The sequence below is a fragment of the Mytilus californianus genome, unplaced genomic scaffold (genome assembly GCF_021869535.1).
Source record: "Mytilus californianus isolate M0D057914Y unplaced genomic scaffold, xbMytCali1.0.p SCAF_9, whole genome shotgun sequence".
NCBI lineage: Eukaryota > Metazoa > Mollusca > Bivalvia > Mytilida > Mytilidae > Mytilus > Mytilus californianus.
In genome coordinates, this window is record NW_026262745.1 from 36927602 (window position 1) to 36943522 (window position 15921).

At 31.7% G+C, this 15921-nt stretch overlaps 1 protein-coding gene across 2 annotated transcripts; it reads left to right on the forward strand.

The window, feature by feature from the left end:
* The first annotated feature begins 100 nt into the window (after positions 1-100).
* On the forward strand, positions 101-14455 carry LOC127714081 (OCIA domain-containing protein 1-like). Of its 2 annotated transcripts, XM_052220029.1 has the most exons (9): positions 101-292; positions 2073-2136; positions 3663-3716; positions 4273-4305; positions 5252-5396; positions 5962-5982; positions 11300-11424; positions 13288-13554; positions 14307-14455. In XM_052220029.1, exons 1-9 carry the CDS (start codon positions 146-148, stop codon positions 14345-14347), a joined length of 897 nt encoding a protein of 298 aa, XP_052075989.1. In that variant the 5' UTR covers positions 101-145; the 3' UTR covers positions 14348-14455. The 2 variants fall into 2 exon arrangements, with proteins under 2 accessions (XP_052075989.1, XP_052075990.1); XM_052220030.1 differs by lacking the exon at positions 5962-5982.
* Positions 14456-15921: the final 1466 nt, after the last annotated feature.

A 15921-nucleotide genomic window follows, 5' to 3' on the forward strand; every position in this document is an offset into this window, starting at 1 on the left:
AATTGTTTTATCATTTTAATGTCAGATCTGAAACCAGGAACTATACGTAAATTCTGACTGTACAGGAATTGATTTAATTTTTTTATTGTTGAAAGGGAGATAATCGCCAATAATTTGTGTCCTTGCTCCCCAGCTGACATACGAAATGTCATTTAATATGGACAGCAAAGAAGACTATAAAGCCCCACCACCTTACAGACAATATAATGAACCTTACGATCATAGAAAACCCCCACCAATGCATAATCAACACTATGATCAGCAACAGCGGATGCGAATGGATGATCCTAGGGTTTGTGTTCACAACAAAGTTACATAAATTTTCAAATTCATAAATTTTCAGTTATCATTTGTATTATATTAATTTTCAAAGGGTTCAAAATGACACCACAAGGAATAAACTGTAAGGTGTTATTGTGTTTATTTTGTAGATTTATTGAGATGCATGGGAGCAGCTCTCAATACACCTTATCGCTATTTCAGTATTTGTCCGCCATTACCGGACATCACACAGGTTCCCGTAAAATTTTGACGTCATAATACAAAATATCTGACGCCACAATGGAAAAGTGATTGTTGTATGACGTCAAAAGTTCAAGCGGGACAGATTCTCGGGTCAGCCGGGAATAGCGATAAGGTGTATAAAAGTATCGCTTTTTGGGAATCTGCGCCACTTGAACTATTTACGTCATACAACAATCACTTTTCCTTTGTGGTGTCAGACATTTTCTATTATGATTTAAAAAATTTACAGGAACCTTTGTGTTGTCCAGTAATGGCGGACAAATAGTGATAAGGTGTACATGTATGTTTGGTGCGAGCACAACAGTGTCTTCTAGATGGTTTTGAAGTTCCAGTTTAGCGAGCATATTAGCTACACAACCAAATCCTTTCAAGCTTGTTTACATTGTACAATTATAATTGTGAAGGGTCCCATACTATCGCTCCATATTTCATTGTTGACCTTATAAGCTAAATATATGCTGTTTTCTTGTTTTCCTATGGGCAATATCTCAAATTCCTTCTCTGGAAGCCTAGTGTTGAATTTGCTTATTTTACAAATTAAGAATAATACTCTTTTGTCTATATATTCTACATTTGTCATCGATCACATTAAAAGAAAATAATCCAAGATAAATTATATGCATCCCATGAGCTTATAAAAAAGATGTGGTATGATTGCCAATGAGACAACACTCCACAAGAGACCTAATGACACAGAAATTAACAACTACAGGTCACAGTACGGCCTTCAACTATGAGCAAAGCCCATACCGCACAGTCAGCTATAAAAGGCCCCAAAATGACAATGTAAAACAATTCAAACGAGAAAACTAACGGCCTAATTTATGTACAAAAAATGAACATAAAAACAAATATGTAACACATAAACAAATGACAACCACTGAATTACAGGCTCCTGACTTGGGACAGGCACATACATACAGAATGTGGCGGGGTTAAACATGTTAGCGGGATCCCAACCCTCCCCTAACCTGGTTTTACCTTCACAAGGAATGCCCAACCCTAAAAATTTAAAGCCAGGTATGTAGAAACATTTGGAGTTACATCTATATTACCAATAGGGACCTAAATAGCATAGCCAATTTCATCTAAGGTTAACTCTGCTTAAGGGAGTTGGAACATTTGTTTCTTAATAGTTTTCTCATTTATTAAAACGAAATTTTAAAAATAGTATGTAATAAACATGATAAATTATGTCAGTACCAAAGCACCGACTACTAAACTGATGATGCCCTCAGGGACTAACTGTCAATTGGCAGTGGTAATGACTTAGTGCTAGTAAATGAAAACATTTATTGGATTTACCTTCATCAGGAACACTCACTCAAACCTAAACATATGAAAGCGAGGGATGTATAAATACTTAGAAACATTAGGAGCCATATAATCAAAATGGGCATAAAAAGCATAGCCGAATTCATGTTAGGTCAACCTTACCTGAGCATTCCTGAGGGAGTTGGACCCTTATTTCATTACAATTAAACAAAAATGGCAGTCTTAACACTTCAATTTCGTAAAGAATAAACTATCAATTATTTATTTTTCAGACATTATCAGAAGAGGAAAAACAACTTTTGTATGGATGTAGAAAGGATTCTTTTTGGCAGAGAAGTAAGAATAGCATTTCAAATATTTATTTTATACATAAACAGTTCAGACGCCAGAGCTTTATAGCACACAATCATGACAGTTTTTACTAAGAACTATAGCATTGCCTTTTATTTGGAATATTTATATACATGAAAGTATGTTAAACCACTAATTAAGAGATGATAATTTGTGATTATGAATTAATTCACATGTTCACTTAGCAGTCAGGGATATAACTCTATAGGGTTATTACAGAAAAATAACATACATTTGTTATTGTGGACTAAAAAATCAAAGAACTGTGATAACATATGTATGTTACATGTTTCAAAGGGACAATATACATCACTAGTTTAGTTAAAATGCATCCAAGTTCTATTGATATTACTATTGTCTTTAAGTATACTTAACTATACAAAGATATAACAGTTCATAGTTTGCCAATTTTGCATAGTACACCTATGTTATTAAAGAAGAAATATGCCTGTAATAACTAAACGGTGGTATCACAGCTTCTCCAAAGCATTTTCTCAGACATACATCATGCTTAATTACAATGTATTTAAATTTATTGTAAGAAATAATGACAAGAGCATGTAATGAGGTTCTGCGCAAGCTTCCCAGTAATTCCCAAGTGTCTCATATAATAAGTTACATTCCTTTAATAACTAAGCTTTGTTATTACAGCTCAGTTTATCCCTTAAAAGCCTCGTCTCATTGATTTACCATGGTTAATCAAAAATGTATTAATTTAATTAAAAAATTAATTATCAAGGCTATTCATTTAGTTTCTGCGCAAAGCCTCAAGAGTTCCCTAGAGCCCATTATAAATTAAAATATTTTTGATTTATTTTACAAATAACAAACATATGTTATTGCAGATTTAGAAAATTTAAGGAATAAAGAGTAGACAACTCATGAAAGTATCTGTAATAACACACGCAAGTTATTTTCTGTAATAACCCTATAGAGTTATATCTCTGACTGCTTAGAACATAACGCCAGACAAAAAAAATTATAGGAAAGAATCATTAATATGTACAATCTCATTAAAATACAGATCCTGTGTCCATGCTTTGCTTACTAGGATCTGACAGCACTCAGTTCTACTTTCATTTTTATAGACCTTTGGGGATCCTCTGGTTTTGTCATAATGATACACACCTTCAAAAATTTATAGGCAGGAATACCATTGGCTGTTGTAATAATTACCAGAACAGAAAGTAGAATGGAGCATTGTCAGATCCTTGTAAGCAAAGCCTTGACACAGGACCTGTATTTTAATCAGATTGCATCATGTACTTATTAATACTTTATTGTAACATTTTCATGATTATTGGCTTTTTTAATATTGATAAAAGTATTGTAGGGCAACATGATTTGATAAGTTGATTTAAAAAAACTATTTTTTTTTTTAAAGAATGTTAAAATTGAATAATTATTGGACTGGGTTTGTACATCTGAGGTTGCACATTTGTACGACAAAAACTTTTCCCAATTCTTTGACTGACCACTTAAAAAGATATTTATTTTCTATTGATTTTCAGGTCTTCCTTTAAGTATTGGATGTTTTATTGGTCTCCGTATGGCCCAGCAGAAAGGTATGATAGTCCAATTAAGTACAGGTACAAAACAATGTATTTGGGTTTACTGAACATACAGTGAAAAAAAAAAATTATGGAGTAAGTTTAGTTAATTTTTGTCTAGTTCAAAATTATTATATAACCATTGAAGCTAAATGGTAAAATATTTATAAATCAATATTGAAAACATTCTTGATGATGAACTTACATAATAAAATATTGACACCAAAAACAGATAAAAATTGATCTTAAAGGTCCTTAAGGGATAAGTTGTGAACAGAAAGTAAACAATAACAACCAGTGGATAACTTGCTCCTGACATGGAACAGGCCGATGCACATAAACAAGATAAAAAATGGGCATGTCAACTGCACTACTTTATTTTATTCTGATATCCATTTCATAATTTTATTAAACAAATTTTCAAAACAAACATCTGTCTTTTTTTATATTAAAAAAATCTAAGTGACTTGGTATAAAATGTGATGCATTAAACTATAATGTAGGTCTATGTTGCCTAGTTTCCTACTATGCTAGCATATGTTCTGATATATTTGAAATCTTGTTTTTTCAGGTTTTGTAAAATGGTCAGTATGGAAGGATTTTGGTAAGTATTCATACATGCTAATTAAACACCAATAATAAATAGAAGAAAAAATGTCAGATTTTATATTGAAAATACAAATTACAATCCCACATGTACACTTATTCCCACTTTTCAAATTTATCCAACATGGAAAAGCTAGATATATTTTATTATGATTTTAAATTCTGCCATACAGAGATAATGTCTTATTTTTTATGAAAAAAAGTTAAATCCATTTGAAAAACAGATTTAAATTCAAAATGACTAAATTAAAGCAAACAAAAAACTGTATGCAGCTTCCTTGGAGTAGTTGGTAAAAAAAATATACTGCATTGTCTATATGTCAATCAGATAACAACATAACAACACAAAAAAAAACCAAAGACATAAAGCAGTTAATATATTGTCTTCAATAATAGAAACATTTAAGAGGTCAGTACATGTCCAACTTTTTTTGTTGCACAAATTCACAATCAGAATAAAAAAGAAAATGTCATTAAAGCTTTAATTAAGAAATGTATTTCAACAAAATATGAAACAGGATAAATGAAATATATATATACTTTTGCTAAGATACATTGAAATGTTATTATAATCAATGAGACAGCAACCCTACAACACACAAAAAAAAACACATTTAGAGGTCAACATATTGTCTCCAACAATAGACAGGAATCTACTCAATAAGTCAAACTCTAAATCTTCTATAAATTTAGCAGATACTGCCAAATTCCCAAAAAGCTCTCCAGGCCCTTAAAGCACCGCTGTCCTATAAGTCTTAGCACGGTTCTCTATTTCTGACCCGTGGTGCTATAATTTTCAGTTCAAAAATTGTATATCATTAAAATATAACCAGTACATTGATTGTTTGCAACACATGATAAATTTACTTGATGAGGTTAACACTCACCGAAATTTTTTTTATGATAAGTTAACAGACATTTAGTATTTTCCATATACTATTTAGGTGCATTATTTGGAGGATATGTTATTGGAAAGGCTTCCTTTATACCTGTTTGTAAACGAAGAATTGTAGAACGATTGCCTAACAGTAATTTGGCACGAGCAGTTACAGGCGAAAAGTTATTAGGGTTTGACCAAAGTACATATGGGTAAGTTAAAGCAAATTATGGCTTATTAGGGTTTGACCCAAGTACAAATGAGGGTCTAGATTGGGTTTACAGAATAAAAGATAATTGCAAAAAAAAGAGAATAAAGGACAAAAGAATAAAGAATAATGGGAAAGAAAAAACAAAGATTAGAGAATAATGGCATTAAAATTAAAGAATACAAAAAAAAGATCCCCTATCTAGACCCTCACATACATGACATATGGGTAAGAAATATCAAATAGGTAATGGCTTATTGTCCATCCTGTTATTAAGTGTCTACAATAAAAAAAAAATGATAAGTTTTAATAAGATAACCACTAGAAATATGTAGTTCTAAAAAATAACTAATTGTCTATATCATGTGTTAAGCAAATGCTAATCAATTAATCAACCATATCATGAAGAATTTTCACATTGGCCATAGGAAATCTGCTTTAAAGTAAAAATGATTAATGATCTAAATTTTATCACTACATAATTAATATCTATTTTTCTACTATCTAGTTTTGCATTTTCTTTCTCAGACATCATTATAATATTTCGGAATTATCTTTTATCATTACAGTGATTTAACAGTTGAGAACAAGTAAGCACATCTATTCATCATTCATAATTTATCAGCTTTCATATTATTCATGAGATCATACAGATAAACTGTTTTGCTTGTTGACATTTAAAAAGTATGATTTCAGATGGATTTATTCAGACTCTACTAAAAATGTCAACAGTTTTGATATTTATGCTTTTGATATCATATAACTTTCAAAATTTCAAATGAAATTGGACTATTGCTTACATCTGTGTCATTTAGTCTCTGGTGGAGTTTTGTCTCATTGGCAATCATACCACATCTTATATTTTGTTTAAATCCACAAGTAATATAAATGTATATCCCTATAACATTGCCCATCACAACTGTTTCTAGTATTCATCAGTTATGCTTGAGGCCAAAAATTTGCGATGAGTGCAGAATCAATATAGATAAAATTTATACTTTTACATTTGTATTTTCATTAATAAATGAAACTCATGATAGCATATCTCTTTCCTTCAGAATGTTAACAAAACTTTCATACAGTTTACACAAAATAAATAGAATTTTAGAATTTTTTTTTTTTAAGCATCAAAGCTCTTACAAAGATGAAATTGCAGTTTTGAATTTGATGTAATTGTTCAATTAAACCAATTTTTCCTGGAGTTGAAAAATTCGGGTCTGGCTTCGTTTACATCTTTTTCAAATACTTTGTTGAAATTTATCTGACTTCTCAAATTGTGAAAACAGTTAACAAATACTTTTTTTGAATGCCTAAGTTTATACTAGCATTATGAATATACATTTTTACTCAAAATATTTTCTATTCTACAGTCAAGGTCAAAATTGTGTCAGTACTTGCACATTCCTACTAAAATACTAATTTTAATAAAATTGTCAAAAACTTATTTCCGGTCCCAATTTGATGAGATTCTTACTGTTTCATTCCTAAATGTGTGTACTCTTGTTAGTCTTTTAGAAATACAAGTTTTTTTTCCTTGAAACTTTTTAATTTCTGACAGTATCATCAAAAAGTTGTATATGGGCTGTTTCTGGAAAGACAACCAACAATGGAAACAATTTAGAAATTAAATGATTTAACACCATGGAAAAGAAATATTTCATCAACCACCAATAACAGCTCTATGATATGCCTTTCTTAGGTGCGGTATCAGATATCCTATGTATGTTTAAACTGTACAAACACTGACTGAAACACAAGAAAAGACAATTCTTATTTGTGCTACACATCTATAGCCAAGCGGTTTAGGGGTTAGAACAACCCCTCAGTCTCCTGAAAAAAAGATTTTTAAAGACTACATTGTATTTAAGTCGAAAAGTTTGATGATTAAAGTCAGAGTGTCATGACGTAATAAAACAACCTTCATAGACATCCTGTTTAAAGACATGTGATACAACAAATTATATGTATGTTTTAAATAATCCAATAAACAAGATAAAGTAAGGATAAAACATGACACTTACAAAATGTTCCAATAAATCTTCTGGTCATGACTACCTGAGTTATGCAAATGTTCATTTTTTGGAGTTGGGATTTTAGCATTTGATGTGGTAGATCATATTTTAAACTTATAGGATTAGATTAAAGAAGATCAGTCCAATTATTTTATCATTTTTATACAACTGCAAAATTTTTGCAGCCGTATAATGGTATGACGTTGTTGTTGTCGTCCAAAGACATTTGGTTTCCAGACAATAACTTGAGTATATGTGTATTGATCTCTATGAAATCGTACTACAAGTTCCATACCACAAAAGGAAGATTGGGATTGATTTTGGGGGTTATTGTCCCAACTGTTTAGGAATTAAGGGCCAAAAAGAATAAAAAACCAAGCATTTTTCTTGTTTTAGTACAATAACTTGTGTATATGTGTATGGATCTCTATGAAATTGTACCACAATAATCCATACCTCAAAAGGAAGGTTGGGATTGATTTGGGGGTTATGGCCCTAACCGTTTAGGATTGAAGGGCCAAAAAACTTGGATTTTCTGGTTTCCGGACAATAACTTGAGTATAAGTCTATGGATCTCTATGAAATTGTACTACAAGGTTCCATATAAAAATTGGAAGGTTGGGATTGATTTTGACGGTTATGGCCTTAACCATTTAGGAAAAAGGGATCAAACACAAAACTTTTTATATACTGTGTCTACTAGTGAATTGCTTATTTCTTGACCAATTTCAATGGGGTTTAATTCAAAGTCTTGAATTCTTGGGGTTCTTTAATATGCTGAATATAACTGTGTAGATTTTGGATTTAGGGCCCTGTTTTTAAATTGGTCCACATTTAGGTCCAAAGGGTCCAAAATTAAACCTTATTTGAATTCATCCACAAATTGAATTATTGGAGTTCTTTGATATACCTACTTTAACCATGTGTTTAGATTTTTAATTTTGCGATCTGTTTTCAAATTGGTCCACATTAAGGTCCAAGGGTCCACAATTAAACTTTGTTTGATTTCAAGAAAAATTGAATTCTTGGAGTTCTTTGATATGCTGATTTAACCGTGTATTTTGATGTTTGATTTTGGGTGGTTTTCAGATTGGTCCACATTAAGGTCCAAAGGGTCCAAATTAAACTTAGTTTATTTTGACAAAAATTGAATTTTTGGGGTTCTTTGATATGCTGAATCTAATAAACATGTATTTAGATTTTTGATTATGGGCCCATTTTTTCTTATAAGTCTAAATCAGGATCCAAAATTAAACTTTGTTTGATTTCATCAACCATTGATTTCTTGGGGTTATTTGTTATGCTGAATCTAACCCTGTAATTATATTTTGGATATTGGACCATAATAGATAAATGCCCAATTTCAAATTTTTAAGTTCTTAGACCACGTTCATTCTGTGTCAGAAACCTATGCTGTGTTAAATATTTAATCACAATCCAAATTCAGAGCTGTTTCAAGCTTGAATGTTGTGTCCATACTTGCCCCAACTGTTCAAGGTTCGACCTCTGGGTTCGCATGAAGCTGCGCCCTGTGGAGCATTTTATTTTATGTTAAGATACATTTATATTAAGGTCACATTTGTATGCTTGAAAATGCAGAATAAATTCATCTTAGATATATAACTTAACATTCATATACTAGCAGGTTTCACATTCTGCGGGACATTTTATCATTATTAAATATGGACTGCATGTAAAAATCTCTATGCAGAGATTTGATAGAGGAAAGCTTATTTCATGTGTTAGAGAATGAATTGAGAAGTTAATGTAGAATATATAAATTATAAATAAGAAGATGTGATATGAGTACCAATGAGACAACTCTCTATCCAAGTCACAATGTTTAAAGAATTAACAATTATAGGTCAAAGTATGGCCTTCAACACAGAGCCTTGGCTCACACCAAACAGCAAGCTATAAAGGGCCACAAAATGACTAGTGTAAAACAATTCAAACAGGAAAACTAACTGTCTAATCTATATAAAAAACGAGAAACGACAACCACCTAAGAACCACACCAACAAACGACAACTACTGAATAACAGGCTCCTGACTTGGGACAGTTGCATAAAATTGCAGCAGGTTTTAACTTTTTAACAGGCGCCAACCTCTACCCTAACCTGAGACAGTAGTGTAACATTACAACATAAAAATACACACTATAAAATATCGATTGAAATGGCTTAAATCGATCAAAAAGACATTTAAACAAAAACAAGTAAACATACACTGAATGAATAAGTTTGATCTATGACACAATATAAATACAATATTAAAACGTAGGTGCCTATATAACATAGAGGTTACAAGTAGTAATAAAAAAGATGTAGGAAGAGTGTCAATAAGACAACTCTTACCTGGGACAAAATGGCATTAAATAAAACAACGTACACAGGTAAATTTAGATATAATAGTCTTATGAGTTGACATTAATAGATTTAACCACTGCACCGAGTGTAATAAAAAGTAAAATAACAAAAATACCGAACTCCAAGGTATTTCTTCACTGTAGTTTAATTTTCAAATTGAAAAACAAGACTTGCAAGTCTTTTAAATATTTAAGATTTAACTGTAAAGAAATGAGAAATATTGAATCACACTCGATGCAGTGGAAAATCTATAAATATCACTCATATCCTTAGAAAACAATCATGTTAATTAAAATTCTAAAACCAGTAGGTTGAGAAAAGATTAAAATTCATTATAATTTTGAGAGAGAAAGAAAAACCTTAATCAGCAACTTTCACATTTTCCCTTTTATCCTGCTGCCTAATGCTTTTTTTATGTTCAGGACAGGATGTGATACATCAAAAATATTAGGCATCAACATCATGTAACAATGCAGTGATGTTCTGTTTTTCATGTCAACCCATGCCAATTTATCAAAGAAAGACATGGGATGTCATTCATACAACCAAACAACTTTCACAATGTTTCAAACCCATAAAAAGAGTTTTAACTATTATTTAGTCCTGTAATTTCATATTCTCTCTGAAGAAACATATTGCAAAGATAAATTGTAGATAAAAAGAATAATGGCATTTAAATTTATTTTATACAGACCTAGTGGGCTGGCTTGATATTCTTGCTGATAAGTCAGTATCAAAAACAGTAATGCATTATTCTAAATATTTGTGCCTTTTGTGTTTATGAATATAAGGCATAATTCATGGCAAAGTCTGTGAAGACTTGAGGGATGATATTCCACAAGCATTACAAGTATTACTCCAATATTTTATTTAGATGTATTGATGCATTATTAACATGATTAAGCCTGGTTCAACCAACCAATTTATTTAAAAAAGAGGCAAAAGACACCAAAGGGACATCCAAACCCATTAGTCCAAAACAAACTTCTTTTGATGAGTTGTCTCATTGTCAGTCATACCTTATCTTCTTATTTTTATAATGGCAAAGCAATGGCAAAAAAAGAAAAAGACCAAAAGACAAACAACAGCATACAAAACACAACACAGAAAACTAAGCACTGAGCAAAACAAACCCCACCAAAAACATCTCAGGTGCTCCGGAAGGGTAAGCAGATACTGCTCCATTGTGTTGCTCATGTAAGTACAAACCTGGTGATAAGTCTAATTCGGTAGGTCACATTTGGGGAAAAGAGGACAGGACTTTGGTTACGACAATTGGAACATATCCTTCGTTTTGATTTTGAAAATTTTCTGGTGTGCCATTCCAGAGTTACGGGACTTTAACTTTAAGATTTCAGTAAATTTGTTCACCTGTTGTACCGTAACAAGATTAAAATGTTGTTTAAATTATATAATAGGTGCTTTGTAGACCATTGTTTAAACAAGGTTTTGCCAGCACATTAAAATTTTAGACTTATAAAAACAAAATTAACAAATAATACACTGACAATAATGATATTTTTCAGGTCAGCTGGGAGCAGTACAGAAACTAATAAGACACAAAATGGAGAAGAAATATATACAAACGCTAACTTGGATACACATAATAGACCCCAATATGACTTAGATTCAAGGATGTCACAATCACAGTGTAAGTGATTAGTAGGGAATCAATTCAATTTAAAGATCATAACATTAACACCATGTTTTTTCTCAGTGCATAAAATGCAGTTCATAGATAACAACCACATACAAACATGTCAGTTTCAATTTAACTTGTCCAACAAGGTACCGGTAACTATGCATTTCTTTAGGTTTTTATATGTTTGTCGTAGACAGGAATTCTTATGGTATACTGCAGTCCAACAGTTCATTGTCTGTCAATCAATCAATACATCATAAGATAATTCAAAATTTCTTTTACCAATTCCCATGAAATTTTAACATAACATTGATATTGATAGAAAAAAAAGCTGCGTTTCTATTTTAAAATATTTTTTTTTTACATTTGATATTTAGGGAACTTTAACCATCAGATTTAGGGGACTTTAATCGTCACATTTAAGGCAGTTCTGCACATATCGTTCTCTTACTCTCATATGTATGCTTTGATTGATTTCCTAAAAACTTAACACTATTTTTTAGGTTGCTAAAATGAGCTCCCTTTCGATTTTGAAATTTCTGGATTGTCATTCCAGAGTTATGGGACTTTAACTTTTAGATTTAAGATTTTTTAAAACAAAAAGTTTAAAAATATTATGCCAAATCTGTCGGAGTCCATATATGGCTGAGGATAGAAAATCCTTATTGTTTTGAATGATTTTTAATTTAATTAAGTAAAAATGACTGCATCAATGATATTTCATGTGAGTACAGCTAAATGCATTATACTGGGCTGGTGATTCTCTAGAGGCAAAATGTCCTCCAGCAGTAGTAATGACCTATTTGTAAAAACTCAAAAATGATGCCAAGCTAATAAATTTCGAAATCCAAATCTGGCTGAAACTGTTGTCAAGAAGAAATAATTAAATTGATATTGCTCACAATGTTTGAACAGGAGATTACTATCGAAATTTTCTTAATTTTCAATTTAATTTTGCTGGTTATAGTTTTGTATGTCTTAAATGCTTAAATAGGTTCACATATTAATATTATAGGTTATTTTATAATGTCATTTTTTCTGTCATAAAATTAGTACCTACTTTTTATACCCCTGCTTCACAGCAACTTTAAGTCATAGCTTCTATATATGTTCTACTTCCTGTTTGCCGCACACATGCACACATATGAAATATTCATCATTTTACCTAGCAACTACAAAGATTTGTGTAATACCAAGCTTCAACTGGTTTTGCCATACAGTGTGACATATTTTAGTTCATTTGATGTTCAGTGCTGTTTGCCAAAAACATATATTTTGAGCAGTGGTATAATTAGTGAGCAATAGATCATGGTAAAATCTTGTTTTAATTGATAAAAAACACATAAGTGTTATGTAAAAGTTGGATTTCTGAAATAAAAAAATGTCAATACCTTTAAAATTTAATGAAGAAAAAGACATGGAAATATAGATGAGATTAATCAAGGATCACTGAAAATTCAGATGAAAGTAATCAAGGATCACTAAAGAATCAATTTGAAGCATTTTGGAGTGGCTTGGGAATATTTTAGGAACCTTCATTAAAGTAAATTTAATCCTTTTCAAGTGTTTGTGAAATGGGCAAAACTTCAAATTTTTTAAAATATACAAATTAAACTCAAATTTCAATTATTACAATTCATTTAAAAAAAATACATAATTATTATAAAATTGAATTTCAAAGACTTCAGATGTTAAGAAATTCAAGGATGGAGTTGAGAAACCAAGGGTGATGTTATAGATATCGATTCATGAAAGGAAAACCTTCTCATTTGATTGGCCTTTGACAATACTTATTTCTTGCTAATTGTTTTATTATGAATCTTGGTACTCAAAGGACAATTTGTTTTTACTAGTTACCTTTTTTTTATTCAGCTGACCAGCCACCACAAGAAACACAGGAACCAGTTAAAAAATCTGTAACATATGACGAGCTTAGGCAAATGAGTAGACAGAAGGTTACACCATTACCAAGACAAGATATGTATCAATCAAGGTTACCAGTATATCCTGATAACGACAGACAAAATAATGACAATGATAGAAGTTCTTCACAGAGGGATGATTCTTTTAATCAACAACCTCAACAGGATGAGGAACCACGTTATAGACGTAGAAGACCACAGTTTTCTCCAGATTCAGGTGATTAAATCAAGGAGATAATTTTTTTCTTGATTTGGCCTTTTAATTTTTTTCTTTGGAGTGTCACTGATGGGTCTTTTGTAGATGAGCACATGTCTTGCCTACAAAATTATTAACTCGATATCTATGACAAGGTTATTCTCCATATTGATTGTTATTTTGTAAAGATGAATACGCATGATACTAATTTGCACTTCACATGTTTCTGGAATAACCTTCATCATATATGCTTGAGCCAAATAGATAAGACATTTAAGAGCATAAAAAATTATAAGGGGCCTAAAAAGAAAACCCAAATTGTCCACAGTCAACTTTGCCTGAGGGGGGGAAACCTTAGTTGTAAAGTGTATATCAAAGTTAATTATGGATCTAGAAATGTGAACGGAAATGATAATTGATGAACAAAAGAATTATTTTGGATATATATCAATGATACAACAACCCTATAGCACATTGAAACCATAATAAACTTCTATTGGTCAGGGGAGCATCCAGGTTTGGAATAGAGTAATTGTCTGTAATGGTAAAAATAGCACTGAACATACAGAGGCAATATTTTTTTAGAAATTTTATGCCAAAAAAAGAGTTGTTTTTTTCTAATAAAAAGGGGAGAAATACCGAAACCACTCTATGCCCACTTCCATCCTGGGACAAGCACACAATAGTTTTGATGGATATAAAGAATTGTTTTTACAAGTCTGAATGTTAGAATTATTTTACCTAATTCACAAAGTATATTCTCTTTATTTCAGGTGCAAAGAATCAGTATGGAGATGTTTGGGATAAAGTTTAACAATATTAATATACTATATTAGAGAAGAAATGTGTTTTACACTGATTGAACCCTATCTTATATGATGCTTCTTGGTTGATTTATATAAAAATTTAAGAATGTTTTAAATTTTGATTTTAAAACTATATCATTGCCCTGAAATATAATACTGATTTATATTTGTCCATCCTTAGGTCTTTGTTTCTGTCAGTCCATTTGATTAAACTACAAATTAGAGCTTGCTGAAATTTGGTTTCAGAATTCATGTGAGCATACTTTACTGCCTGATGCATTTTCAGATTCACCACTCATCAAAAGTACTTATCTGGTACAGATTTATAGATTATCTTTGGTTTTTGTCTCGCCTTGACAGAGTCAAAAAGCAAGACATATGTATGCTGTTTCCGGCGACGGCGGCGTCAACAATGTATTAGTTTGTGATTAGGTATAGTATATGGTGAACCACTAGTGGTAGGTCAATGATATTTGGTATGCAGTTGTATAAGCATTCCCACATCTCATTTCCATGGAGAATATTTGGTCCCTACCCCTCAGTCATGGTCTATTGACTGAAACTTTTGCTTAGTTTACATGTATTAGTTTGTGATTAGGTCGGTTCAAGGGGAACCATTAGTGGTAGGCCAATGTTAATTGGTATGCAGTTGTATAAGCATTAGTACATCTCATTTCCATGGAGAATATTTGGTCCAGTCCCTTTTTTTTTCTTTTTTGTCTCGCTTGACGGAGTCAAAAAGCGAGACATAGGTATGCTGTTTCCAGCAGCAATGGCGGCGTCAACAATGTATTAGTTTGTGATTAGGTCTAGTTTATGATGAACCACTAGTGGTAAATTAAAGATAATTGGTATGCAGTTGTATAAGCATTGGCATATCTCATTTCCATGGAGATTATTTGGCCCCTCCCCCTCAGTCATGGTCTATTGACTTTGAAATTTTTGCTTAGTTTTCATGTATTAGTTTGTAAATAGGTCAGTTTATGGGGAACCACTAGTGTTAAGTTAATGATAATTGGTATGCAGTTGTATAAGCATTGGCATATCTCATTTCCATGGTGATTATTTGGTCCCGCCCCCTCAGTCATGGTCTATTGACTTTAAAACTTTTGCTTAGTTTTCATGTATTATTTTGTGATTAGGTCGGTTTATGGGGAACAACTAGTGGTAGGTCAATGATATTTGGTGTGCAGTTGTATTAGCATTGGTACATCTCATTACAATGGAGATTATTTGACCCTGCCCCCTCAGTTATGGTCTATTGACTTTGAAATTTTGCTTAGTTTACATGTATTAGTTTGTGTTTAGGTTTGTTTAAAGGGAACTACTTATGATAAGCCAATGGTATTTGGTATGCAATTGTATTAGCATTGGCACATCTCATTTCCATGGAGACTATTTGGCCCCACCCCCTCAGTTATGGTCTATTGACTTTGAAACTTTGCTTAGTTTACATGTATTAGTTTGTGATTAGGTCAGTTTATGGGGAACCACTAGTGGTAGGTCAATGATATTTGGTATGCAGTTGTATAAGCATTTGCATATCTCATTTCCATGGAGATTATTTGGCCCCGCCCCCTCA